A 27,941-nucleotide genomic window follows, 5' to 3' on the forward strand; every position below is an offset into this window, starting at 1 on the left:
AGTAAAAGGTGTGGTCCTTTGTATGTAATTGTCCCCAAGTTAAAAACAACCTAAAATAACCGGTTATTTTCAAAATAACGCCATTCAAGCCGCTGCCATAGGTAAGACAGACGCGTGGCGAATTCTCGACGTCGAGAGAGAGAGAGAGAGAGAGAGAGAGAGAGAGTCGTGTGAAGAAGACAAAATTGACTAGCAGCAGGAGCGGCCAGTAATCCCGGGCGATGGTGGCCGTTAGCTGCTTCAGTCCTCTCCCTCTCTCCAAGCTCTCTCCCCGCATTCGCCCTCTCTGCTCTATTACTGTGGTAAGATAAGCTCTCTCCCTCTCTCTCTCTCGAAGCAAATCTCTGATTATCACGTCAAAAACTCTAGAAGATTGTATAGGGATAAGAACAAAGTAGGAGAAATACTAAAATTTGTGAGCCAAACAGGGCCAATGAATGAAACTGTGGTGTGGGGGAGCGATTGTGTTTGGATGCACCCACTTATCCAGAAGACTGGAATACGTTGGGAAATTGCAGGGTGCGATAACACTATGAGCGAGTTTTTGGCGCACCCACTTATCCAGAAAACTTGGATAATAACACCGCTAGAGGATTTGAATGAATGCACCCGCTTATCCAGAAAAGTGAACAAGTTGGAAACTGCATCAGCCAATAACACTACCAGGGTGTTTGGATGCACCGAATTATCCTGAAAATTGGGATAAGTTTGGAAAATTGAATTATCAAAAGGCAGTATTAGGGAGCATTTTGGTACGCCCGCTTATCCAGAAAATGGGATACATTGCAAAAATTACATTATGAGCAGCATACGACATCCCAACTTATTCCAGTTTTCTGGACAAAGGTGTGCATCGGAACAGCACGTTATCGTGTTCAAATTGATGTTGGTTCCATGGAATTGGAGTACTGTTTTCGTGTGTTTCATTCGATTTATGAAATGATTTCTTGATTCTCCGGAATGGGCTTTCAATTTCACAAAACAACAACAGGGTTTAGCAGCCATTGAGATCTTCAATGTACCCATTCTCATGTGGATCAAGCTTCCTATGGTTGGTGGTTTCAGATGGAGACGCCAGAGACAGGAGGGAAGGGTGAAGAGGTGAAGGAGATAAAATTGAAAAAGGTGTTCGTTGCCGGAGCAACTGGTAACACTGGCAAGAGGATCGTGGATCAGCTTGCAGCCAGGGGATTCATTGTCAGGGCTGGTGTGCGTGATGTTGAGCGAGGCAAGAATGCGTTCTCCGGCCACCAGAATGTTGACATTGTGAGTGGTTTGGTCCTAAAATTTGCTTCATTCTGCAGAGATATCCCCTCTTATAGAGTCTTGCTTTCCATGACATTGCTGTTGAGTTTGGAAAATAAGTCCTCATTGTTGTCTACTGCCACATTTGAAGTTCTAAATAGGTCTTCTCCTTAAAATTCCTTCAGCTCTTTGCTTAATCCAATGCTACCACTGATTTTGTTCATCTGGCAACATGACGGTTGGGATTGACCTTTGGTTTTGTTATTTTCAACTGTAATCTTTTTTCACCTTGCATACTGATTGGTCACTGTGACAGGTTAGGGCTGATGTCACAGAGGGCTCAGAGAGGCTGGCGGAAGCAATCGGCAATGCAGAGGCAGTGGTCTGCGCCACTGGCTTCCAGCCTTCATTCGACCTCTTTGCTCCATGGAAGGTCTATTTCTTGGAGCATCCTTTGTTGAATTGTTTGGTTTTTCTTAGCTTGAGGTTCTTGGCTCTTTGACGTGGCTGGTTGATAGCATGGTTAGAACTGACATTCTGTTTTTGAAAATATGAACATCACAAGGCATGATTTTCAGATGCTTTGTTAACTTAGTTATTAACAAATGTAACTTTTTGGATGATATTTAAATTATCAAATTTGCTATTAATGATTTAATGATTTTTAAAACAGTTGCGCAAATATGGTTTTGTGAAATGTTTAATTGTCTAGGTTGCTTTTTGCTTAAAAGAAGAAAACAAAAAAAAATTCAGCTCCTGAGAAAACAACAATGGCCCCTCTGGAGTTCGAGAAGGAACGGTGAGTTTACAGATTATGATGATGATGGGGTTGCGTGCAGGTGAGAGGAAGGATTTGTGGTGGTGATTTGGATGGGGAAGATGGGGCAATAATTATGGATCTCCGGAGGGAAAGGAAGGGAGATAGTGAAGACGCACGAAGCCTTCTGAAAAGGTAAGGATTTGTGGCAGCAATTGTGGGTGCTTTCCAAGAAAGAGAAAGAGGGTGGCGGCAGTGGTGAGACAAGCTTGGTGGAGAAAGGACAAAACAAAGTGGGAGAGATGGTGGGAAGTTTCCTGGTGGCAGAAAGGGAAGATGGTGGCGAGGCCACAAAAGAGAAGCGAGGGAAACTGAAAGAACTATGATCGGGGTGTGCACCTATTAAAATATATATGTTCTCACATATATGTGTGTGTGTCTATGTCACATGGGTGCGGGTGCGGGTGCGACACGGGTGCGGCACAATTTTAAAATTTTTGGACACGGGGACTCGGCAAAAAAAAAAAAAAAATATATATATATATATATATATATATATATATATATATATAATTTTATTTTATTTTTAAAATGCCACAGGTGTCTGTGCACAGTCACAGACTGTGACTGTGACTGTGCACAAGCACAGCACTGTGCACTGTGCACAGTCACAGACTGTGCACAGTGCACACTGCACAGACTGTGCACTGTGCACACTGCACAGACTGTGCACTGTGCACACTGCAAAGACTGCATAGTCACAGTGCCTTTTTTTATATATTTTTTTTAAATAAAAAATATAAAAAAATAGTTTTTTAGGGACATTTTTGGACTCGGTCAAAGTTGACCGAGTCCAAAATGTGGACGGACTCGGCCTGGACTCGTTGACCGAGTCCGACTCGGCGTTGACCGAGTCCGGGCCGAGTCCGAAGCCGCACTCGAGTCCGCACCCGTGTCGGGGCGTGTCGACTCGGGTGCGGCACCTCCTTAGCCGAGTCCGTGTGACATAGGTGTGTGTGTGTGTGTGAAATACCCGATAGGGGTATTTTTGTCATTTTATATAGTTATTTTTAGAAACAACTATTTTATGTAAATAATTATTTTTAGTTTTAGTTTTTTATTTTTTCCTTTTATTTTGAATAAGGGATCCACACATAAGGGGCCCCACATAGAGTCGTTGGGGCCTCAACGTCTCTATGGGGAGCTCCCAATGGCTCCCCTTTTTCAGCCCTCTTTCTTGTATAAATAGGGGTCTCTACCCCATGTATTTCTATGGCCTTTTAGGCCCTCATTCAATGAAGTATGTGCAACTTATGCCTCTTCGTAGGCTTCTTGTGGTGTCTCTTAGTGGACCATTTTGTTATTCCCCATTATGGGGTTGTGTTTGTCCAATATTGGACCTTATGAATGCATTATGCATTCTTGTAATTCATTTTCGCATACTTTCTAACATGGTATCAAAGCTCGGCTGGGATCGAGTTGTTCTTTGATGCATCGGGAAGCGTGTTATTCAAGAAATTTTAAAGAAAAATGGTGAAGTTTTCATTTCGCTCTCTCTTTTCTTTCTTAAAGTTATTTGGTATGCATTCTATTTCTTTAAGTGTCGAGCATTATGAAGAATTAGATATGTTTTTCATGTGTTCTCTTTGTCATTATGTCTTTTTATAAGAGTTTGGGTTACTTGATACTCCATTGAACCTTTTTCGTATATTATACTTTTTCGTATGTTTTTCTTTGAAAATTTTTAAATGATAATTTCTAAAAACCGGTGAACTTGTTTTCTTTTTCAATTAGATATATGATTGCTCAAAACGTGCTTTAATGGGTCGGTAAAAATTTATGACCATTAGAGTTTTTGAATTTATATTTAACTTTGTTTGTAAGAATACCTTTTATATGAATGATAAGTCTTTAAAGAAAGTTGTGTTAAGATTAAAATGTTTGTGAGATGTATAGTATTGGTCACATACTCTTCTACACTCTCATCATATTTGTTGTTTCGTATTGAAACTATGTGTTTATCCACTAAAAAGTCTTATATGTGGTTTCTTATAATATTGTGTGTTTTTTGAAAAAATGATTGACATATATCATCTATGAAAAATTTCTTATTAAGTTTTAATTCTCTTACCTAATGTGTCCTTTTCATATGAATAATATTTGATTAAGAATGCGTCTTATAATACCGGTTGAATTAAGTTTTAAAATGGTCTTATGGAATATGATTATTCTCTTTACATCTTTATACTCTTAAAAATTCTTCAAATTTGATTTCAAGAGTTTGTCTCATTGTAAAATTTATGGTCTTCATTAATGCTTTTTGCATACTTATTGCATTAGGAGTTGGTTATAACCTATTAAGTCATATGTTTTTGATAAACTTATGGGTTTTGAATTTTTTTTCAATAAATATTTGATTTTATAGATTTATGCCATATTGCAATCTTATTTTGTTGTAAGGTTTTTTAATAAACCTATTATTCTTCTTTGTTGAGATTTCTCCCACTTTAATGAAGTTTTTCCTCTCCTTTTCGTGTGTACCCTCCTTTGGGGATTTTGCGTGTTTTTGTGTTTGAACTCTCTTTGAGGAGCCTTTCGGTCCTTGTAATCTTCTTATAAGTATATACTCTTTATGAAGATTTCATGGTTATTTGAGAAGATTGTTTGTGAGCATCTTTCTCTTGCATAATATCCTTCAAAGATTCATTAATAATTGTAAACCTTTGTGGATCTTTTGAGATTGGTTGTGAACATCTTTTTTAAGTTACAATAGTGGTTTTCATGAGATTTTCAAACTTCATAATCTTACCATCTTTATGAATGCCTATGTTGTTCTAAATTTGTTATTTGCTCATTCAAGATTATTGTCATTCGACATCTTGTATTGCGTAAAAGTGCATGCTTGCTCACTTTTTTTTGTATTTTACATATTTGTGCAAGTGTGGTGTAAGTGCCTTTGTGCACATTTGTTTATCAAGTATTTATGCTTGTATGCTTATAGCCTTTGTGCACATGACGTTGTTTAATATTTCATGTTGTGTTTGTTGCATAATAAACCTTTTTAACTTTTTTGAAGAATTGATCATGATTAAGCCTAATTCGGGTTTATGCAAAATCGTTGTTATAAAGCATATTGTTGTGATTGATTATATTGGACCTTTGATTTGATTTTTTCAAATCGGCCCTCTTTGTAAAATCATCTATTTGGAAAATGATTTTCCTAAGTGTTCATTGCCTTTTTATGACATTTATATTTATCCATCACAAGTTGTTACATGATGCATCAATCCTTTTTGGCCTTATTATTGTTATATTAGAGATGTTTGTTGAGGTGAGTTATGGGCACCTCGTGTTATGTCATTTTAGATTGTCAACTTGTAGTTTGACTCTAAAATGACTTGTTATGTGATCTCTAATTATGAGTGTGTCACTCGTTTATTTTTTGCCATTGTTTTTATGGATGCTCTTAATTATGTGTACCTGTGATGGATGTATGAAGTTTAAAACCTTAAATGTTTTAAGGTATATTGAAATTAATATTTTGTTTGTTAAATGTTTGTCATCACAAGTCTTATTGCCTCAAAAGTCTTCTCCTTTTTATACCTCTTATCTAAGTGTCATCATATGTAGACAAGACATATTATTACACCTTTGTGTGTTGGTAGCCCTTTAGTGGCATATTCTTATGCTCTTTGTCTAGTAGCTGAACACATTTGTCTTGAGTGTCATTATATGTAGACAAGGCACGTTGATTCACACCATTGTGTGTGATTTTAGTCTATGTTGGCATTTGTATCCTTGTTCTAATCGCTGAGATATATGCTCATGGTTGACTTCTTTCACTCATTTCAAGTGTTATTTTATGTAGACAAAAGATATTTTGTCACATCTTCGTGTGTGTTTTTGCCCATGGTTGGCTTGGTACTCTTGTTCTAGTAGCTGAACATACTTGATTTTAAGTGTATTTTTACGTAGACAAGAGATGCTTTTGGTCCATGTTGGCGTGTATTCTCTTGTTCTTGTCGTTGATGCACTCATTTCAAGTATTATTACATATAAACAAGAGGTATTTTTACACACCTTTGTGTGTGTCTTTGGCCTTTAATGACATTATATTTATGTTCTTGATCTAGTATCTTATACACTTGATTTATGGGTTTTGGAGGACTAATGAGGTAGTTGCTTGTAGTGGATGAACTATTGTTGAAATTTATAAAATTTCATTCATAACTTGTGTTTTAAGATATTCTAGTGGATCATATCATTGATATGCATATTTGGAAACCAATTTAATATTTTGGCATTTAACCTATATATTAAGTGTTTTTTGATTTTTCGGCCACCTAATGAGTTTTTGTATTTGCAAATATTTGAGTAAGAATATACTCAATGTGTAAGGCTTTCTACTCAAATATCTTTCACTATTGACTCTTGGGTGGACATTTTTAGCAAGATCACATGTGACATTTGTTTAGAATTTCTTCTCTCTAAGATGTGAAAGAAATCATGAGATCATCTTGTGTTAAAATGTCTCCCTATCATTGATTTGTGTGTCAAATATACTTTCGTTCGTATGTTCTTTTTAGGGAGCCATTAGTTCTTATGTGAACATTGTGTTCTTAAAGATATTTGTAATACATGAAACCTTTTTAATCTTAATACAAATTTCATAATTTGGTGTCTTTGTGCACTTGTGAGCGTTCTCCGTGCACACACTTCTTACTACCAAATATTGATAAAACCCTTTGTGAGAAATATCTTTGGCATTGGTTCTAAATATATAAATTGTGTATTTGTGGGTGTCCTCTCTTGGACCTTTTAGATACATTTATTTAAGTATTCTTAGTATGGCCTTTGTGCACATATCCTTCTTCAAGAACATAGTGTGTTTTATCAATAAAATATTTAAATTTAAGTCATTTTTGCATAATACTCAATTAAAATGCATGAAATATCTTTTAAATAGTTGTTTTGATGAAATCATATTAAAATGCATGAAATATCTTTTAAATAGTTGTTTTGATGAAATCATGTGGTCAATCTTATTTATCTTTTATTTGATTAAGATACAAAGATATTTTTTACTTGGAGTTCTTTTGGCTTGTTCTATAGGATCGCCAAGATGAGACGAAAGAAGTATCTATGATACATCGTGGAAGAAGCTTGAGGATGATCATTAAAAACAGTTAAAGGCTGACATTTGCAAAGTTCTTTCATGTACTCTAAAGATGATGGCTTCCATTGAAGATTCTTTGAAGACCTGGAACCCTCCTTTTTGTATCTTCAAACTTTTTGTTATCCCCACGTAAAGTTTGAGGGGGGTATTAAAATATATATATATATATATATATATATATATATATATATATATATATATATATATATATATATATATATATATATATGTGTGTGTGTGTGTGTGTGTGAAATACTCGATAGGGGTATTTTTGTTATTTTATATAGTTGTTTTTAGAAACAACTATTTTATGTAAATAATTATTTTTAATTTTTAGTTTTTTATTTTTTCCTTTTATTTTGAAAAAGGGATCCATGCATAAGGGGCCCCACATAGAGTCGTTAGGGCCCCAACGGTCACAAATGTGACCGTTGGGGCTCCCAACGTCTCTATAGGGAGCTCCCAATGGCTCCCCTTTTTCAGCCCTATTTCTTGTATAAATAGGGGTCTCTACCCCATGTATTTCTATGGCCTTTTAGGCCCTCATTCAATGAAGTATGTGCAACTTATGCCTCTTCGTAGGCTTCTTGTGGTGTCTCTTAGTAGACCATTTTGTTATTCCTCATTATGGGGTTGTGTTTGTCTAATATTGGACCTTATGAATGCATTATGCATTCTTGTAATTCATTTCCGCATACTTTCTAACAGCACCGTGAAAACAATAGGAGAAGAGAGGTGAGTATGAGATTAACGGCCTGCTTTAGGAGGGATCTGAATATCGAGACCACTCTGGTGTGTGCTGCAAAGGGAGGGGATGGAGAATTTAACCTCTCCTGAATTGTTGTTATCCAGCCCTAACTGACCCATTGAATTCCTAAACATGTTGGGAATCCAATGTGTAATGGGCCCACCATTATCCTAGTGGTGCATATCTCAATACTCACTACTCAAGAGAGTCATTGGATTCTATGTGAGACCCATTTGGCCACACTGGATCTGTACGAGGATCCAACAAAAACTTGGTGATAGTGGGCAGATTGCCATAGATAGAATAGAGCAGGTGGCAGTTGAAAAGAAGTGTGTATTCACGACTGGGTTTGGATCTTATCCAAACCCAATTTGAGTTCATCCAATTAGCACTCTATTTAGCACATGTTCATTAAAGGCACTAATGGCATATTGTAATTTACATTTGTTGTATGATGGGTATTTTCGTACCCTAGTAATTGTAACATGTATTTAAGGTGAAGCCCAATACCACAGTCGATCATTCATTTGGGGAAAATCCTGCAGCTTTCTTTTCTCTCTCTCCCATTCGGTGGTGTCTGCTCTTGTGTATGAAACAGGGAACCACGATTTCTATCATGGTATCAGAGCAACATATGCAAGCTTAAGGATCTTCTTCCTTCATCCGGTAAAGTCTCTTCCCACTCACTTGCCTTTGAATCATCTCTCCTGCCTTCAAACGAATCAATCAAATCCTTCAAAATAAAGTATTCTTCCTTCTCAGCATACCTGTTTCTCTACATATTTCTGTTTCACTGTTTCCTCTCTATTTTCTTCACGTTATCATAGTTTTGTTTCCCTTTTGACTTGTCACTGCACGTGATCTTATATGTTAACATCACAAATACTCACGCAAGATCGGATTCACATCATTTGATCTTTGCGTGATTCCAAGGCTTGAATAGGGTCACGTTATATATATATATATATATATATATATATATATATATATATATATATATATTTTTAACAAGTTGACTGCATATCAGATTCAGATCTTTGAGTGATCCCATGTCTGTCTTGATTAACCAATATTACATTAGTTGATCTTTCTCTATCTTCTCTGTTTCACACTGTCTATTTATATCCCAGAGTCATAAATCCATATTCTCTCATATTCTGAAATTACACACGTTAATTTTAAAGTAACGTGTCTCTTTGATCAAACTCTAATTCAGAACAGGTTCTTGGTAAATAGTTCTGGTTTTCTACCTCAGTTTTATCATTAAAAAAGGCTTGCAACAGAATTTCTGATATTAAGTTTCTGTTCTGATTTTCATTAGATCTCAACTGCAATTGGGTCCTTGTCGTAAAGTCATTTTCTTAATTCTTATCTCTTCTTATATTTTTGGTTTCGATAGAATATGGACTCATTTCCTCACTCTCAGTCTGGTCTTTCCTTAAACTTTCTTAGTCAACTCGTGTCTGAGAAACTCAACAATTCCAATTTTCTAACTTGGAAGCGACAAATCATTTCATTCATAAGAAGTCAGGACCTTTCTGGACATCTGGATGACTCTGTTCCTGTTCCTTCAGAGTTCGTATCACAAGAAGCAAAGAATGGTGAGGGAGATCTTTCTATTACCTATGTCAGAAATCCAGAATACGTATCCTGGATGAAGCGAGATCAGGCGCTGGTTGCCTATATCACTTCTACATTATCATAGGAAGTGCTTGTGGCAATTCCAGATGACTGCTCTGCAATGCAATTATGGCATCGATTGATTCAGACATATTCTCAAGTTTCTCAGGCCAGAATATTATTTTTGAAGAAAGAGTTTCAAATGTTAAGAAAGGACTCCATGATCATCATGGAGTACTTGAACAAAATGAAGACTATTACAGATCAGCTGGCCATCGTGGGATGTGCAGTTAGTGACAAAGATATGGTGCAACAGACTTTGAGTGGGCTGGGATCGGATTATCATATGATGGTTACTTCCTTATTGTGTTTGTCAGAGTTACCTGCTTTTAAAGATCTTCGTGCCAAGCTTTTGCAATATGAGATGACCCTAAAGGGATTTTCTGAATATACTCATTCTCAAGGTGGATCACACACTGTTCTTGCCAAATGGACAAGGAAGTCGTGGAATATTACCTACACCTAATATTCCTCCCAGTGGGCAAAGGCAAAGATCAATACCGACCTATTTTCTATGCAATAAAAGGGGGCATATCAAAGCAAATTGTTGGTTCAATCCTCAAAATAAAGGTAAACGGCCAGAGACAAGCAAGGGGTCAGATAAATTGAAGAACAGTGACGAAGTGAAGGAGTTGTTACTCTCTGCTTTAGCTGAATTGAACTTAAAGCAAAATGATCAGGGCACTTGGTATGTCGATTCTGGTGCAGCCACTCATGTCACTGGTGATGTTGGTAAGCTCCGAACTTGTGTTCCCTATGCTGGTAAAAATAATATAGTCACTGGAGATGGGTCTCAGCCATGGTTGCCAGTTGAGGAAGCAGGAGCGGGAAGCGATACGGGAAGCGGGAGCGGGAGCGGGAAGCGAGGCACTTTCAAAATTTTAGGAAGCGGGGAAGCGTGGGACCACTTAGGACCGATTCGGGAAGTGTCTCGGAAGTGACCTAGGAAGCGTCTCGGAAGCGACCTAGGAAGCGTCTCGGAAGCGAGGGGGAAGCGAAAAAAATAAAAATAAAAAATAAAAAATACAAAAAATTGAAAAAAACAGGGGAAGCGTGATGGGAAGCGTGCTTCCCATTAAAGGGAAACGCGTCCCCCATTAAAGGGAAGCGCGCTTCCCAAAAAAGGGAGACATTTCCCCCCACGCTTCGGAAGCACGACGTTTCGCGCTTCCGAAGCGCGCTTTCCCTTTTAGCTAGGCGCTTCCGGTAACCCTGGTCTCACCATTGTATTTCCCACATTGGAAACTCTGTCATACCTATGTCTACTTCTTCCCTTGCTCTTTCAAATGTCATTTATGCTCCGAATATCAAGAAAAATATTGTTTCTGTCTCTAAGCTTGTTGATGACATGAATGCCTTAGTTGAGTTTACTCCTTTTTCTGTTCGTGTCAAGGATCTCCACACGAGGGAAACGTTCGCTGAAGGAAAGCGACAAGGGAATGTGTACATGTTTCAAGAGAATCCTTCTACTTCGAAGCTCACATCATCATCTTCTTCAGCTTCTTCTAAAAATGTTTTTAGCCTTTTTGAGTGTAATAAGCCAAATCTTTGGCATGGTCGTTTGGGTCATTGTAGTAGTCGTTTTATTGAAAAGCTTGTTTCTAGCCGTCTTATTCCCAAGTCAAGTCTAAATTTAAATGTCGATGATAAGAAATGTTCTAGTTGTCTTCAATGTAAGAGTCATGTCCTTCCATTTCATTCTATTAATAAAAGAGCTTCAAAGCCTTTTGAAATTATTTGTTTTGATGTTTGGGGTCCGGCTCCAGTTCCCTCCATGTCTGGCATCAGGTATTACCTCATTTTTGTTGATAGCTATTCTCGGTATACATGGATCTTTTTTATGAAATGTAAGTATGAAACATTCAAGTTATTTCAGAATTTTCATTCTTTTGTTCAAAATCAATTCTCTGATAATATCCTTTGTTTCCAATGTGATGGAGAGGGTGAATTCTCCTCAAATGACTTTATTAAATTTCTCTAGACAAACAGAATACGTAGGCAGGTGTCTTATCCTCATACACCTCAACAGAATGGGATTGCTGAACGCAAGCATCACCATATTGTCGAGAGTGCCATGAGCATGATGCATGATAGTAACCTTCCAGTTACCTTCTGGGCAGAGGCCTTTCATTCAACCGTTCATATCATAAATCGGTTGCCCATGAATATCTTAGAAAACAAATCACCCTACCTTTCCTTACATGGTGTTCATCCAAATTATCATGATTTGCGAGTATTCGGGTGTGTATGTTATGTTCATGTTGATAGTTCAATGCGACATAAGTTTCAGGATAAGGCCTTGAAGTGCAGATTCGTGGGGTATGTTGATGATTATAAAGGGTACATATCTATGTCACAGGGATTCGGCTAGCAGGGTGCCGCACCCACGTCGACGCGACTCGATGCGGGTGCGGCACCGGGTGCGGTCAACCCGACCCTGGGTGCGTTGACCGCACCCAGGGTCATTTTTGTCCATTTTTTTTTGGATTTTTGTTTTTAATTTTTTTTTTACATTTTTGCCCCTGACGCACCCCTGCACCCGGGTTTTTTGGAAGTGCCGAATCCCCGCACCCGCACCCGCACCCATGTGACATAGATACAGATGCTATGATCCCGTGGGCAAGCGTATCAAAATATCCAGGAATGTTGTATTTGATGAATTGAATTTTGATCACAAGGTTGACACCCTTCCTGAAATTGAAGTTTATCACCCCTGGTTGAACTCTGACCTCTTCTCTAGTGTTAATGATGTTTGTCCTTCAGAATGTGATAAAAGAGATGTGAGAAACATGTCTGATGATGTACAGATGACTCAGGAAAGTGTCATTTCCGATTCACTCTTGCCTCCCAAAAGGTATAAAGGCATTGTTTACTCTCGACGTGAGAAGGGGATTCTTCCTAATTCTAATCAAGAGATGAATTCTTCTTCTGCTCCCAGAAGATCCACTCGACCCTGACATCCTATTGATAGATGGGTAAGTTATGAGAATTTCACTATGGATTTTCAACTCTTCTTAACCTCTCTAGGTAAGGAAGATCAACCCACGACTTTCTATCAAGCAGCAAATTCTAAGCGATGGATTGAAGCTATGGATGAAGAAATGGAGGCTCTTCATGAATGTGGCACTTGGGAGATTGTTCCCAGACCACATGATCGAAATGTAGTTGGGTCCAAGTGGGTGTACAAAATAAAGTATAAGCCGAATGGTACTATTGAGCGATATAAGGCTAGGATAGTTGCCAAGGGATTCACCCAGGAGCAGGGACAATATTACAATGAGACCTTTAGTCCGGTTGTGAAAATGGGTACTATTCGAATCATACTATCATTGGCTATTGAACATCAGTGGATTATCAGTCAACTGGATGTAAAAAATGCATTTTTATATGGAACTCTAAAGGAAGAAGTGTACATGGAACAACCCACTGGGTATGCAGAAGGGAACTCCAGAGAATATGTGTGTCGATTAAAGAGAGCTATATATGGTTTGAATCTAGCCTCTCGATCTTGGTTTGACAGTTTTTCTCTTGAAATAGAGAAATATGGTTTTAGTTGTTCGCTTCTTGATCATTCACTTTTCATACTCAAATGTAACGACATAATTACCTTATTATTGATATATGTAGATGACATAATCATTACAGGTAACTCTGCTGAACACATTCAGCAAGTCAAAGAACTCCTGAACCACAGGTTTAAGATGAAAGACCTTGGTAAACTGCGATATTTTCTTGGAGTAGAAGTTGACAGAACTATTGAAGGCATGACACTTACCCAACATAAGTATACCATTGATGTTCTCAGCAAAGCAGGTATGAAAGATTGCAAGCCTCTAAGCACACCTAGTGTACTTCATCAGAAACTCAGTTCCAGAGATGGCGATTTGTATGAGGATCCTACAGGATATCGCAGGATGGTGGGGATGCTTCAATATCTCACTTTTACTCGCCCTGATATTGTCTATTCAGTCAATCAGGTATCTCAGTTCATGCATGAACCGCGTATTGGACATATGGAAGCTGTTAAACGTATTCTTCGATATTTGAAGGGAACTATTGGAGATGGTCTTTTGTACAGAAAGAGTATGAATGAACATAACATGCATGAACTTCTTGTTTACACAGATGCAGACTGGGCAGGAGATCCAGATGAGCGTAGGTCAGTGTCAGGATACTGTATTTTCGTTGGCCTAAATCTTGTATCTTGGAGTAGTAGAAAACAAAGGGCTATTGCCAGATCAAACACAAAAGCTGAATACAGATCAATGGCAGCTGCTACAGCTGAAGTAACATGGATTAAACATTTGTTGACAGAAGTAGGAGAATCAATATCTAAATGTATTCTCCTATGTGACAATCAAAGTGCCATCAACATGTCATTTAATCCTATCTACCACAGCCGTGCCAAGCATATTGAAATTGATCAACATTTTGTAAGACAGAAAGTCGAAGAGAAGGAAATTGAACCAGAATTTGTTCGGACTACTGATCAAGTTGCCGACTTGTTTACCAAAGGGCTTATCAAGGACCGATTCTGGATGTTGAAAGGCAAGTTGTTCATGGTTCAAAACCATGTACAACTTGAGGGAGGATGAAAAGAAGTGTGTATTCACGACTGGGTTTGGATCTTATCCAAACCCAATTTGAGTTCATCCAATTAGCACTCTAATTAGCACATGTTCATTAAAGACACTAATGGCATATTGTAATTTACATTTGTTGTATGATGGGTATTTTCGTACCCTAGTAATTGTAACAACATGTATTTAATGTGAAGCCCAATACCACAGTGGATCATTCATTCGGGGAAAATCTTGCAGCTTTCTTTTCTCTGCTCTTGTGTATGAAACAGGGAACCGCGATTTCTATCAGCAGTAAGGGGTCAGTCTATTGGTGGGAAGGAAGATGATGATCATAGAAGACAGTGTTAGGGATGTTTATGGTTATGCCTAACTGTTCTCTGAAAGGTATATATGCTCATACTTGCTTGGGCTTGGAGGTAGTTGGTTGAGGGAGTGAAAGATGAGCCTATAAAGCTCTTTTTCTCAAAATGATGCTGCAACCAATAAAGGTGTAACATAGTAATCGTTGTCACCAAACAAACACAAAACTAAATTTTGGTATAGAAACAGACTTTTAAAAGATAAAACTCTGGCGTGTCATTCAAACAGGTCCTGTTTGTCATGATAAAAATGCATTTTGAAACCTTAGTTTTCTTGACTGAGCTTATCTTGTCAAGAGTTTGTGAATATGCTTATAAGTATGTATGTATATTTGCAATTATTATCACATGAAGAACAAAAAGTTTATTCCAATTCCTCTATTTGGGTTTGTAGTTGTATTGCCATTAAAGTAATTGGTAAGTACAGTTGATAGTCATATGATCAAGCTGAAATCCAGCACAGCCCTGGTGGATGGAGATTAGTGGTTACTCTGGCTTAGAGCAAAAATGAGTGACTGGCTTCAGGTGAGTGTTTTAAGTTTTAACTGATATTTCAGGGATTTTGAGACTTGACTCTGACCAACATTGCTGGTAATGAGCTTCATTTGGAATGCAAATGGCTTGGATTCAGTTCATATATAGGTATTACCAAATCTGATCTAATTGGATCTAGCATAATTGGAGTTTGGTTTGCAGTTGACCTTAGGTTGAAAGACCCTTAACAAGGGTAAAAATAGGGTAAACGTGGTGAGAAAAGAAAAAGCTATCTCAGCTTTATTCATGGCAGCTCACTACTATAGAGGATGCTAAAAAACAAGAAGGCTGTCATGCAACCATTTTGTTTTTGTTAGATATTGATTCCTTTACATTTGGCTTGCTTCATTTCCCTTTTATGTTTTGTTGGAATGGATCTGATTGGGCTAAAAAGTTGTTTTTGCAATTAACTGCCAAATAATTATGTTTATGTAGCATGAATTTTCAATTCATCTCATCATTATCCAATGGCTAGGAGAGGGTTTCTTTTCTTACAAAGTGCTTTTCCAGAGATTGTAAAGTTCATATTTTTGTTAAAAGGTGAAAGTTTGTCACTCTGCAACAGGTTGATAACTTTGGCACAGTCAACCTTGTGGATGCATGCCGGAAGGCTGGGGTGAACAGGTTCATTCTTGTTAGTTCCATTTTGGTGAATGGTGCTGCAATGGGCCAGATACTCAACCCTGCTTATATATTTCTTAACGTGTTTGGACTCACATTGATAGCAAAGCTTCAAGCTGAGAAGTATATCAGGAGATCTGGTATAGACTATACCATCATCAGACCTGGTGGATTAAGAAATGATCCGCCAAATGGAAATATTGTCATGAAGCCAGAGGTATGCCTATTTCTTTCTGTTTTTTCATATCTGATATTCCAGATCTCTAGATCTCTGCCATTTAATTCCATTTTCAAGAATCTCTCTCTCTCCAAAAATATTTGAACCCCCCTTCCCCACACTTTTTTTTTTGAAGATGAGGCTATTTTAAATGAAGCTGCTGATTATGTTCATTTTTTCTTCTTAGGATACGCTATATGAAGGTTCTATATCAAGGGATCAGGTTGCTGAAGTTGCCGTGGAGGCGTTGCTATATCCTGAGGCTTCATACAAGGTGATTGAGATAGTTTCACGTGCAGATGCTCCTAAACTTTCATTCGAGGAAATGTTTGGTACTATAAGACAAGGTTGATTGTTCAGCAGATGGGGTTGGTTTTGTCTGCATTTTTCATATAATGTTAACGAACACTCGATGCCATTTTATGATTAAGCAAGTCTATCTGCATCTTCCACAACCACGTAGATGGTGATCTTGTAAACATTTCTATACAATCTGCATCTGTTATTCATATGTTGTTACTTGTAAAAGTATTGTGGTTTTATATTGAAAAACATATTGTGCAGCACGGTTAAAAAAAAATGGAATCTTTTGTGCAAGTTACCAAGTGAACATGATAATAACAGTTTGAATTCCTTTGTGATTGAATCAAAACATGGTCTGCGGAATTATTGCTGAAGAGGAGAGAGCAAAGTGAGTTGTACGGAATTAGCAGTGAACAGCCTATATTCGCAAGTCATCTCGAGGTACAGAGCATCCAAAAAGGTACAACTCTCAGCTTTCTTCAACTTGAAATCCTTAAGCTGACCACCTAGTCGGGTGTGTGGACACCCTCTCAGGTCCACAGTCAACATGACACTCCTCAGCCTGTTACATGATGTCCAAACTATAATGGTAGTTTTATCAACGCTAAATAATTTTTTTTTTTTTTAAACTTAAAAAAAAAACCCATTATACTGACACTGTTGCACTCTAAAGACGCCACAAACCAGACTCTGAAAGACATCTTCAGTGAAAATGGTCCAGGTCAAACATAAATATTTGAGGCTTCAGAAACCTTTGAATCTGTCACCTAGGTACGGGTACGGAGGGTACAACGCGACAATTCCAAAAAATGTGGGTATGGGTACATGGCTATATATATTATATAAACACAAAATAAATTCAAAGAATCAAATTCATAAATTAATTTAACATAATTTATCACATAAATATTTTATAAGACTGAGGTGATCAGGTATCTGCCCCGTGTCGACATGGGTACAGAGGGTGAAATGGTGTGTCCCGGTATCATAGCTTTGAATCCAGAAGGTCACAGTTATGCATTGTCAACTGAACTAGACTACAAAAGAATCGCTTGTTTTGAGGTTGTCTAAACTACAATCACCAAGATTGTCATAAATCTGGCACCACTGGATTGAAGCAATTTGACAGACCAATACATGGTTCAAAGCACGGTTGCCAAACTAAAAAGAAGAAACAAGAAATGATAAGGAAACGGAAGCGAGAATCGATGCATTTTAAATATATAGAAAGCAAGAAACACCTAATAAAAAGAAAATAATATAAGAATTGAATGAGAATCAAAATGGAACACAAATAAAAACTAAAATAAAAAATAACTTTTCTTAAATTTTATAATTTTTTAGTGTAAATTAAATTTTTGACAAAATTTAAAAATGATGACTGCCAATTTAAAGAAAGCATGAGAGAAAACACGAAAACAAAAAAAGTAGAGAGAGATCATATAATATAATAGATGAAGCATGTAGAAAGCATAGGAGAAGTGTGGGGGAATCCAGATTCTCATCAAGTTTTGGAAGAGAGGAGTATTGGGCTTTCGAAGTGAGCTTTTAACCTATCTAAGAAGCTTCCGGTAAATCTGGTTCAGAGTTTCCTACCATTTAGTTATCTTGCGACAATTTGCTCATTCTTTGGTATTTTTCTGGTTTTCCTACATCTGCACTTCACCAGAAGAGTGTAAATTGAGGCAAGAAAGTCCAAGCAAACACCTCAATCTTTGTGAAAGGATTTATGGAGGTCCTTTGTAGATAAGGGACGGATTGCACGATCACTTCAGACAGACTAGAAATACTATCCATTTTTATTCCTGATGGGCTAAGTTCAGCAGTATCCGTTAAAATAAACAGAAGGAAAGGTTATTGAGTTTGGAAGATGCCTCGAGATGGAAAATGGATCCTCTTCGGTTTCAAACTTCATTTTCTGATGGCCACACTGTTATTTAACTCAAAAGAAGAAAAGAAGATGCTAGTGTTCCATTACTAGTAAGAATCTGATCTTGGATAATAGATGCTTGGTGAAACCAACCGTATGGTTTGATTCTTTCTGTTGAGTTATCAATGATATGGAGCCAAACATGCAAAGCCTGGTGCAAAAGAGCTGGACATGCATGGATGTACATAATAGAAGTGCATGGATGTATGTTTAATATCTATGTAATTTTGTATTGCCTCATATGTTTGTATGTGTACATCTGTACTGTCATGAATCAAGCAACCACAAAATCAGAATCCCAGTTTTACAGCTAATACCGCGAACCCATATCCCATTAGTTTAAACAGCTAAATTATACTCGTAAAGTTTGAATCCGGATCAGATCATGTTCCAGTTTGGATGAAGCTCTAAGTCCGGTATTAATTGGACTCAGCTTGACTAAGTGGATTCACATTCAGTTGGACACGTGACCGAACCCGAACCTTTTATATCCATCACCGAATCAAAAGCATACACAGCCCTACAGAAACGAAGCCAGCGTTGTCATGCTTGCTTATACAAATCAGTTTCTTTTACAAAATTATAATAAAACGAGGTCATTTTTTATGCATCATTGCTGCATGCTGGACATGCAGCAGCATGCCTGACAACCACCCATTTCAACTTCTTGACATGGACACCTAACCCATGGCCATGACCAGCATGCAGCAGCGCTACCCATTATGTGAAATTTTAACAAAAATATATAGGAGTTGGAGAAAATGTAAGAAAAAAAAATTACAGGTTGCAACATACTGGAGATAAGGCTGTTAAACAAACTGAGCAGCTCTCGACTCGGCTCTGTTTAGCTCATCACGAACTCGTCCATGATCTGTATGTATAGATTGCAAGCCGAGCCATGAGCAGCTCGTTTTAGCTTAAATGAGTCGAGCCCACACATAAGGATGTTTGGCTCGGCCTGGCTCAGGAGAGCGCTCGTACAGATAAAAATATATTTTTATGTATAATATATATTTTTAAAAAGAAGAATGCAAAAAATGTGAGAAAATATATATATTTTATTGCTTGTATTATGCTGATACAAATGTGAGAAAATTTAAAAGAATTTATTTTTATTGCTTGTACTTTGCGAATACAATGTGAAAATTTTAAAAGAAATTATTGGCATTATATTCCCATCTTAACCTTTTATACCTGTGGCATATAAATTAAGGAAGCCATTAGCCCAAGGTTTTGCACGCTTAGCTAAGTGGATCAGTTTAAAGCTTCTTATAATTGAAGGACGTCACAAGTTCGATACATGGAGTATATGCCCTTTGCAACAAGACTAAAACTTGGAACTTATGTCACATGGACATGAGTAAAAGGATAAAAGACACCACTTTCGTGTAATTTTTTATTAAAAATAGTATACGTACAAAAGGGACACGACGTGAGGGCAATTGAAGAATCCCTGTGATATAGCTTAAAACACTACAAGAAAGATGAAATGCACCTTGATAGTTTTATCTATACACTACAAGAAAAATGTTAATTAGCGACAAAAATCTGCGACAAATTTTTTTCATCGCAAATTTGTGGCAGATTAGCTAGAAAAAACTTTCATCCTGAATCCGTCGCTAAGTAGCGACGGATTAGCGATGCAAAAATGTTATCGCTAATCCGTCGCTACTTAGCGACGGAATAGCGACTCCAATTTTTCGTCGCTACTTGTCAATAGAAGAAAAATAAATTAGCGACGAATTTCGCAAGGGAAAAATTCTCTCGCGAAATCCGTCACTAATTTTTTATTTAAATCGCCCATCAAGAGCGTGAAATTTTTCCTCTCTCTCCGTTCGAAATTTAAACCGACTTTTGAAGGAATGATATCGAAGGACGACGACGAGGCAGAGCGAACGATTGCTGGAGGACGACGACGCCGGAGAGCGCGTCGGTTCACGGAGGACGACGACAAGGCAGAGCAGTCGATTGCTGAAGGACGACAACGCCAGAGAGCGCATCAGTTCACGGAGGACGGCGATGAGGCAAACTGTCCGGTTGTTGGAGGACGCCGACGTCGGAGAGCGTGTCGGTTCACAAAGGACGGTGTCGAGGCAGAGTGTTCGGTTGCTGGAGGACGTCGACGCCGAAGAGCGCGTCAGTTCACAGAGGACAGCGATAAGGCAGAGCGTCCGATTGCTAGAGGACGGCGACGCCAGAGAGCGCGCCAGTTCACGGAGGATGGCGATGCCGAAGAGCGTGTCAGTTCACAAAGGACGGCGATGAGGCAGAGCGTTCAATTGCTGGAGGACGCCGACGCCGAAGAGCGCGTCGGTTCACAGAGGACAGCGATAAGGCAGAGCGTCCGGTTGCTAGAGGATGGCGACGCCGAAGAGCGCGCCAGTTCACGGAGGATGGCGATGCCGAAGAGCGCACCGGTTCACGGAGGACGGTGATGCCGAAGAGCACACCGATTCACGGAGGATGACGATGCCTTAGAGTGCATCGATTCAAGGAGGACGACGATGTCGAAGAGCGCACCAATTCACGGAGGACGACATTGCAGATATCGAAGGACGGGCAGTCACTTTGCAATGCCTGTCGGGTGCGTTACAAGTCCGGCTTATTGCTGCCGGAATACCGCCCGACAGAGAGCAATTTTTTTTTTATTTTTTTTTAAATTTAGCGACAGATTAGCGACGGATACAGTCAGTCGCTAATCTATCACAAATTAACGACAGAAGTAACGACAAATAATTTTGGCGCTAATTAGCGAGCAAAAATTTGCGATGAACGATATCCATCGCTAAACAGTTTAGCGACGGATTAGCAATGGATATCATCCATCGCTAATCCACAATTTTCTTGTAGTGATAAGGCCTACAGGGTTGTTTGGCTAAAAAATTATAGCCTTTGTTTAACCAAGCTTTTTGGCCAAATAATCTTCTTTGCCTAGTTTTTTGATAAATAGATTTAAAAAAAAAAGTCTACTTTATGAAATATGTTTAGTTTCGCAATGAACATTTTTTAGAAACATATTGGATTTAAAATGTGTAGAGTTGACTTAGAGCGCAAGGCCCCAGGGAGGGGGGGGGGGGGAGGGGGTTGTCAATTGAACTTTGGACTTTGGATTAGGCTTTGAATTTGGATTTGGCTTGGTTCGGTCTAATCTTGGTCTTGTTTTGACTTTGACCAATCTTTTTATCATTCTTTTTGGATAATTTTTTACCTCATAAAATCTCTTAAAAACTTTTATTTTATGTAACCATTTTGGTGGTTGACCAAGACAGTCAAAGGACATTTTTAGCTTTTTACAAAATTTACCTGATCGTTAAGATGATCGAGTTGTCATGCAGAGCGGTAGAAAAAGCCTTGAGAGGAGGTTGAAAGGGTCTACCATGATGACCGAAAGAAAGAGAATTGAAGAAGCCGAGAGGATCGTTTGGGCATTCATGGTTGTGTTTTGTGTGATCCAAATACTTTATAAAGTATTCGGGCCTAATCACTAGGTCTGACCTTTAAGAGCATTTAGATTTTGAGCTTGTGTATCTCTTGACACAGTTTTTATCCTTTTGATTTAAAAATGAGCGCCCCTCTCTTCCTAAATGTTTAGACATTCATGGCTGTTCGTTTGAACTCATTTAAACCCTTTTTATAGCTTGCTGAGACCTATATAAACTCTAGCACACTCCCAATTTTATAATCCCTCTCTCAAACTCTCCTCGCTCTATCACTATGACTAGGGCTTTTCACAAAATGGATTAGCAAAAAAATGAGAAAGCTTTGTTAACAAATAAAAATGTATTTTACCCTAGAAGCTCACCAAGACCAATGAAATGCACAACCACTAGCAACTTTACCCAAAGAACAAATTTATGTATGGAACGCTAATACAGATCTAGTTTGGCTTTATCAGAGTAAACAACTGATAGATACTTTCTGTTTTATATCCAAATCCATATCCAAAGAGAGTGAGTCATGTGAACATCCAAACCTGATTACATCTACAAAGTATACCAATTGGCTATTTAATCTAATCTGGTTTTTTCTTGGAAATCCTTACAAGCACACTTGAATTTTGTATATTGTTAAAAACACACTGAAATCTATGATCTCTTACATCAAAGACACATTTTGTTCAATTTAACTATGGTTGATTAACCCAAATTTAGTTAATAGAATATAATTACTAATTTACCTTCAAAACAATTTATTTTTTTGAAAAAAAAATTCAAACACATACTAAAAGGTTTGGCCAGAATAAAAGAAAACTAAGTTTTGGTGGTGTCAATGGGTGTCGGGTTTGACCAGAACCCAACCTGTACCAAACCCCATATGGTCAGGGTTTGGTGATAAACAAAAAGGTTAGATTAGAATCCAGACCAGATTCAAAGGATCTGATTAATATATGGAGCCGGGTATGGTTTATGAAATTTCATACCAGACACTTGCCCCACATGAGTTCTGAATAAGACCACAACTTTTGAATATGAAAAAGACAAAAAAAAATTATTTTACCGGGTCTGGTTCATGTAATCTTTATAGGGTTCCAGTTTGGTTTCTCTTATAGTAGATCCGATTTGACCCTAAATCAACTAGGTTTAGTCTTACCTAAATTTGAACGGACCCATATACATTCAAAATTGTAGCCGTGTGAGGTTAGAAAATGATTCATTTTCTCATCCCCCTCTCTCACGTTTGGTTTGACTAGACATAAATGAGAATCGTTGTCTCGTTTGGGACAATGTTGTATTGGTATCGGCTATGAATCGATTCAGCTGTATCAGCCTATACCGAACTCAAGTGAATCATTCTGTATGGGCCCATAAATAATAACAAATTATTATGTATCAATCATAACCTGACATGTGTTAAGACCATTAAAATAATATTTAAAATTATCTTTTGGTATTTTCTACATTTATTAAAAAATAGCCGGATTCAGGCCTGCAGCGTGTCTAAATTCTGTCAATACAATGCGTATCGGCCGATACAGATAACATTGGTTTGGGAGAGTGAATAATTCTTATAAGAATTAAACAAACATGCACCTAACCGCAACTTTGACTGAAGTAAATTAACAATGTGGTTTTTTTTTCTAATGAAACATGAAAAACTTTAAACGTATTTTTAAAAGTATCGAACACTAAGTATGATTTTGATTAAAAGTTTTTCCGTGTATTTGAAAATTTCACATTTTCTTCGTCCCACACAGCTTTTCTCCACCGGAAGCCAAATTCCATCGCACATATCCGTTACGTCGGATTCCACCGCCTGGTATAGATGCAAAGCATAATTTACAAAAAAAAAAACCCGCTTAAAATAAGAGCTATTTACAGAAAGCTCTATGGTACTTTAATTATTACATTTAACAGTTGTCTTGATGTTGAAAATAACATTTTTGTCCTTTTTAAAACGAATACTTCAATATTAGGGATGTCAACGGGTCGGGTTTACCCAGACCAAACCCTACAGGGTCGGACTATGATGACAAATAAGAAGACCCGATTAAGATCCGGGTCTAAAATATCCAATTAATACATGGACCTGGGTATGGTTTGCAAAATTTTATACCAGACCTGAGCCCGACCCCAGTTTCCATTAATACCTGCAATTTTTCAATGTAACAATGATAAAAAACATTATTTTACCGGGTGCTATCTGGGTCTGGTTCATATAGTTTTTATCGGGTCTAGGTATGATTTCTCTTATAGTAGACCCAATTAGTCTCAGTTTCGGACCCAATACCATACTAAAAAATCTGATCCAAATCTGTTTCGACTGGGTCTGAACCAAATCCCACCGGTTGACACCGTATGTTTTTGTATTAAAGAAACCAATAACGAGGGCAGTTTAGTCATTTACTGTGACTAAAAATTTGTCAACGGAATGATACTTGGTTTCAGCACTGAGCGATGTTTTTGAAACGTAAATGAGGAAATGGCGGCGGTTAAATGCAACAATTGAAACACTTGCTCGTGTTTTGTAAATATCTAATAACTTACAGGCTTCTTTGCAAATTACTCTGCATGCCTTCCCTCCCACGGAATCCAAAACCTCAATCAAAAATGGTTAATTACCGAGAGCTCCCCAGAACGTTCTGGACCCCTCTGAGAAGAAATTCCGTTCTATTTAAACCCTTTTCCCCTCTCATCTGTTTCGCTCTCTCTCTCTCTCTCTGTTGATTTTCCGGCGACGTTTCCCGTAATTTTTCTTCCGGTGAGTTCCCAACCTCTTGTTGAAACTTCTGTTATCTCTTTACCGGTCGATTCCGCTCCTGCTTTCGGTAGATCCTTTTGTTCCTACTTCCGCTTTAAACCCATCTTACTCCGGTTGATTTCCGTCGATTTTGAGTTTCCCTCTTGAAATCAGCCGCGAAACCCCGTTTTTTTTTTCAGTCTAATATAGAAATCTCCCATCTTTCTTTCAAACCCGCCGAGTTCCACTCCGAATTCACCGAAGATGCCGAGCAGATACCCGGGCACCATCACGCAGGACTGGGAGCCGGTGGTGCTCCACAAATCGAAGCCAAAAACCGGCGAGCTCCGGGACCAGAAGTCGGTGAACGCTGCTCTCCGGGCGGGGGCGCAGGTCCAGACGATTAAGAAGTTCGAAGGCGGCTCGAACAAAAAGGCGTCAGCCTCGGCGCAGCCTTCGGTGAACGCCCGGAAGCTCGACGAGGCGGAGGAGCCGGCGGCGTTCGATCGGGTGCCGGCCGACGTCCGGCTGGCAATCCAGAAGGCGAGGGTGGAGAAGAGGATGAGCCAGGCGGAGCTGGCGAAGCTGATCAACGAGCGAGCGCAGGTAGTGCAGGAGTACGAGAGCGGCAAGGCCATCCCCAACCAGGCAGTGCTCGCCAAGATGGAGAAGGTCCTCGGCGTCAAGCTGCGGGGCAAGCACAAGTGAGCTCGATCCAGAATTTTCCATATGATGGTAGTCAGGCTTTTCTTGGGGAGCAGGGGTTTTGGGGGGTTCTGTTTTGTCTTGGGTTTTTGGGTTTCTTGGGTTCTGTAAAATTGATGGGGTTTAGGGAGGGTTCTTCAATCTTCTGGTGGTGATGTAAATTGGGTGTTTAGGGTGATGGGGACTAGGGTTTATGGGTTCTCAGTTTGTGGGTTTATACTTGGAACGAAAGAGTGTGCAAATATGAAGGTTTTGTGGTTTTAGGAGTCTCTCTCGTCTTGGGAGATGTAAATTCTGGTTTTATGGAATGGAAGAACTGGAAATGGATATGTGATTTTCTTCTTTTAACTTTGTTTACATGAATTTTGAATAATGATAATAACAAGAAATGAACTGTCGACTAATGACAAATTTCTGTATCGGTATATCCTTTCAAGGTAAGCATGCTGTAATAAAAAATAATTAAAAAAAACTTGTTGAAACGTCAAAATTGCTGACAAATATAAGATTTAAAATTTTGAAATAAGAAACATTTTTTTTAAAGCCTTGTTTATGGTGTGATAATGTCTCCATGAGGTCGTCATACGCTTTGTGAATAATTTGAAGAAATTTAAAAGGATCAAATAAGGTTTTTCAAAAAAATTTATAAACACAATTTTCGTCATGGCAAAGTATAAGACATAACTATTGAAGCCACAGGAACATGGTATTTGGAAGCTTACAGAATACATTCTTTATCAATGTCACACGTTTCTTGGTAAAAGAATGTTATTAACTTATTGAACAATTTAACGCAGTGTTGTGAAAAGCGCGTTGTGGCGTAACGAAGCGTTGCATGAAAAGCTGAGGCTAGGCTAAAGTGGAAGCTTCATTTTTTTTTAAACTTAAAATAAATTATAAAAATATTAAAAAATACAAATAAAAAAATAGAAAATCTTAAATAAATGAAGCTTAACGTAAAATTAATTAAAAGAAACTACACAGCATAATAGTAGGATTAAAAAACTGATTAAAAACTTATAAAAAAATTAATTAAATAGCTATAAAAACTGATTATATAAGTGAGAAACTAATTATGTCATATATATATATATATATATATATATATATATATATATATATATATATATATATATATATATATATATATGTTTTCCACACATCTTTCTTCTTCATGCTGGCGGCTCACCGTTCAAGGCACGCTTTTAACAAATTTAACTTATTATAATGTTTTCACCAATATCACAATTCTTACTATTGGTACGTTGTTCGCAGGGGAAAATATCACGATAAATTAAAATTTATGGTTTCTTTGAGAAAATAACTGACCACGCAAATTTTAGAATTTCGTGAGAAAATATACAATGAAGTGTATGAATGAAGTATTCTAAAATATAAACATAAAGATCGCGTTCATTCAAATTCTCATGAAAATTGCATTCATAGGGAAAAATTTAAAACTTAAAAAGAAAAAAATGTTTTTCTTCGTTAAACAGCCGATATTGTGGTGAAATAAATATTTATAGCGTAATATTTTAGCTTGTTTAAAATGTCAACCTAAGTATCATGTTTTTTCGAGATCTTTTTTAAAATTAACTAGCCGTGAATTGACAGGAGAGGTCATGTTTTAACTAGAAAGATCCTCCAAAGGAGGTCGGTCTTGGGAGGGTGATGTCTCTGTTACTTGAAGCGCAAGAAGGCAGGGACGGGATCGCGTGCGTGTAAAAACGACATACAGCACGAAGAAGACATCACCCTTTCATGGAAACGCGTGATCAGCAAGCAAGTTGCTGTGGACGACTTGTAATCGTCACCAAGTTATTGAGTTAAAGCTTAGTATGCTGCAGTACAGGGGTATCAACAGGTCGATCGGATCTGGATCGGACCCAGGTGCATTCTAACTTAGATCTGAATTTGAGGTACTGATACCGAGTCCAGACCCTAGTCATATTTGGTCCATTATAAGAAAAGCCATATTCAGGTCCTATAAAAATTACATAAACCAGATCCGTTCCATATTTAGTAAAATAATATTTTTTATCTTTTTTTTTTTTTATCGTTGGGTCCAGGTTTAATATAAAATTACACAAACCATACCCAGCTCCATATACTAATCAGACCCTTTGAGTCTGATCCGGTTACTAATCGGACCTCCTTCTCTATCACCAAACCCTGACCCCTATAGGGTTTGGTACAGGTCAGGTAAGGGGCAGACTCGACCAATTAACCCCCTAATGTAGCATATTTTGGCAAGGCTGAAGCTGCTTGTATTTTTGAGCTAGTTGACACGGTTATGAGGTGCTCATAGTTGAGCCCCCTCACCACCTGACAAGGCCCCTCTGATCTGTGGATCTGAGGGTACCCTGTTAGGATTGAGGCGTTCATGGTCTTCTGATGTCAAAGTGGGGGGGAGGGATCCTCCTTACAGACTCGTGTAGATATCCCCCATGTTCTGATCACTGAAGGAAGTTCCTCTCGACTATGGATGACTCTTTGAGCAGATCATGAAGTACGAAAACTATGTTAAATTCTGCAGAGCATGTGGCTCGCCCTGTATACCATTCAGATGCAACTTGCCCCCGGCATGCAAAAGAGCCCCAACCATCGCCACCGTTTGAAGATGGCAAAGAGAGCCTGGAAATCGAAAACGAATTCAACTAAGGTTGTGTCTGCTAATCGATTTCAAGTTCTATCCCAAGACAGCCAGGAGGGTCATGATGATACAGAAATCCCCTTGAGGGAGTCGGAGGTCACTCACACTCGGCCATATGAAGATATGAACATTGAAGCCCCACTTGGCTTTGCAGTTGATGGCGCTCGGCCACATGAAGTGCCCATGGAGTATGATCTTACGCCTCCACAAGTATCCGTAGTTACTTTAGAAAAAGAAGATGCCTAAGCAAAAG

The 27,941-nt window shown here is 38.2% G+C and overlaps 2 protein-coding genes across 2 annotated transcripts; both read left to right on the forward strand.

Annotated features, from left to right (window-relative positions):
- The first annotated feature begins 127 nt into the window (after positions 1-127).
- Positions 128-16,517, forward strand: LOC149832251 (uncharacterized protein At2g34460, chloroplastic-like). Its single transcript, XM_090014395.1, has 5 exons — positions 128-302; positions 1,066-1,266; positions 1,562-1,678; positions 15,648-15,920; positions 16,108-16,517. The coding sequence occupies exons 1-5, from the start codon at positions 222-224 to the stop codon at positions 16,270-16,272; spliced, it is 837 nt and encodes a 278-aa protein (XP_089870521.1). The 5' UTR covers positions 128-221; the 3' UTR covers positions 16,273-16,517.
- A 7,723-nt stretch (positions 16,518-24,240) lies between these two features.
- On the forward strand, positions 24,241-25,380 carry MBF1C (multiprotein bridging factor 1C). The gene has a single exon (XM_090014396.1). It carries the CDS (start codon positions 24,595-24,597, stop codon positions 25,036-25,038), a length of 444 nt encoding a protein of 147 aa, XP_089870522.1. The 5' UTR covers positions 24,241-24,594; the 3' UTR covers positions 25,039-25,380.
- Positions 25,381-27,941: the final 2,561 nt, after the last annotated feature.

This window comes from Nuphar pumila, chromosome 7, assembly GCF_984573655.1.
Source record: "Nuphar pumila chromosome 7, dmNupPumi1.hap1.1, whole genome shotgun sequence".
In the NCBI taxonomy this organism is placed as follows: Eukaryota; Viridiplantae; Streptophyta; class Magnoliopsida; order Nymphaeales; family Nymphaeaceae; genus Nuphar; species Nuphar pumila.

Bases quoted from the DNA above. Each gene is read 5' to 3' on its own strand.
- LOC149832251 (XM_090014395.1), top strand. From the start codon at position 222: ATGGTGGCCGTTAGCTGCTTCAGTCCTCTCCCTCTCTCCAAGCTCTCT. The intron at 303-1,065 runs GTAAGATAAGCT...TGGTGGTTTCAG, and splicing joins CTCTCTGCTCTATTACTGTG to ATGGAGACGCCAGAGACAGG. The intron at 1,679-15,647 runs GTCTATTTCTTG...ACTCTGCAACAG, and splicing joins ACCTCTTTGCTCCATGGAAG to GTTGATAACTTTGGCACAGT.
- MBF1C (XM_090014396.1), top strand. From the start codon at position 24,595: ATGCCGAGCAGATACCCGGGCACCATCACGCAGGACTGGGAGCCGGTG.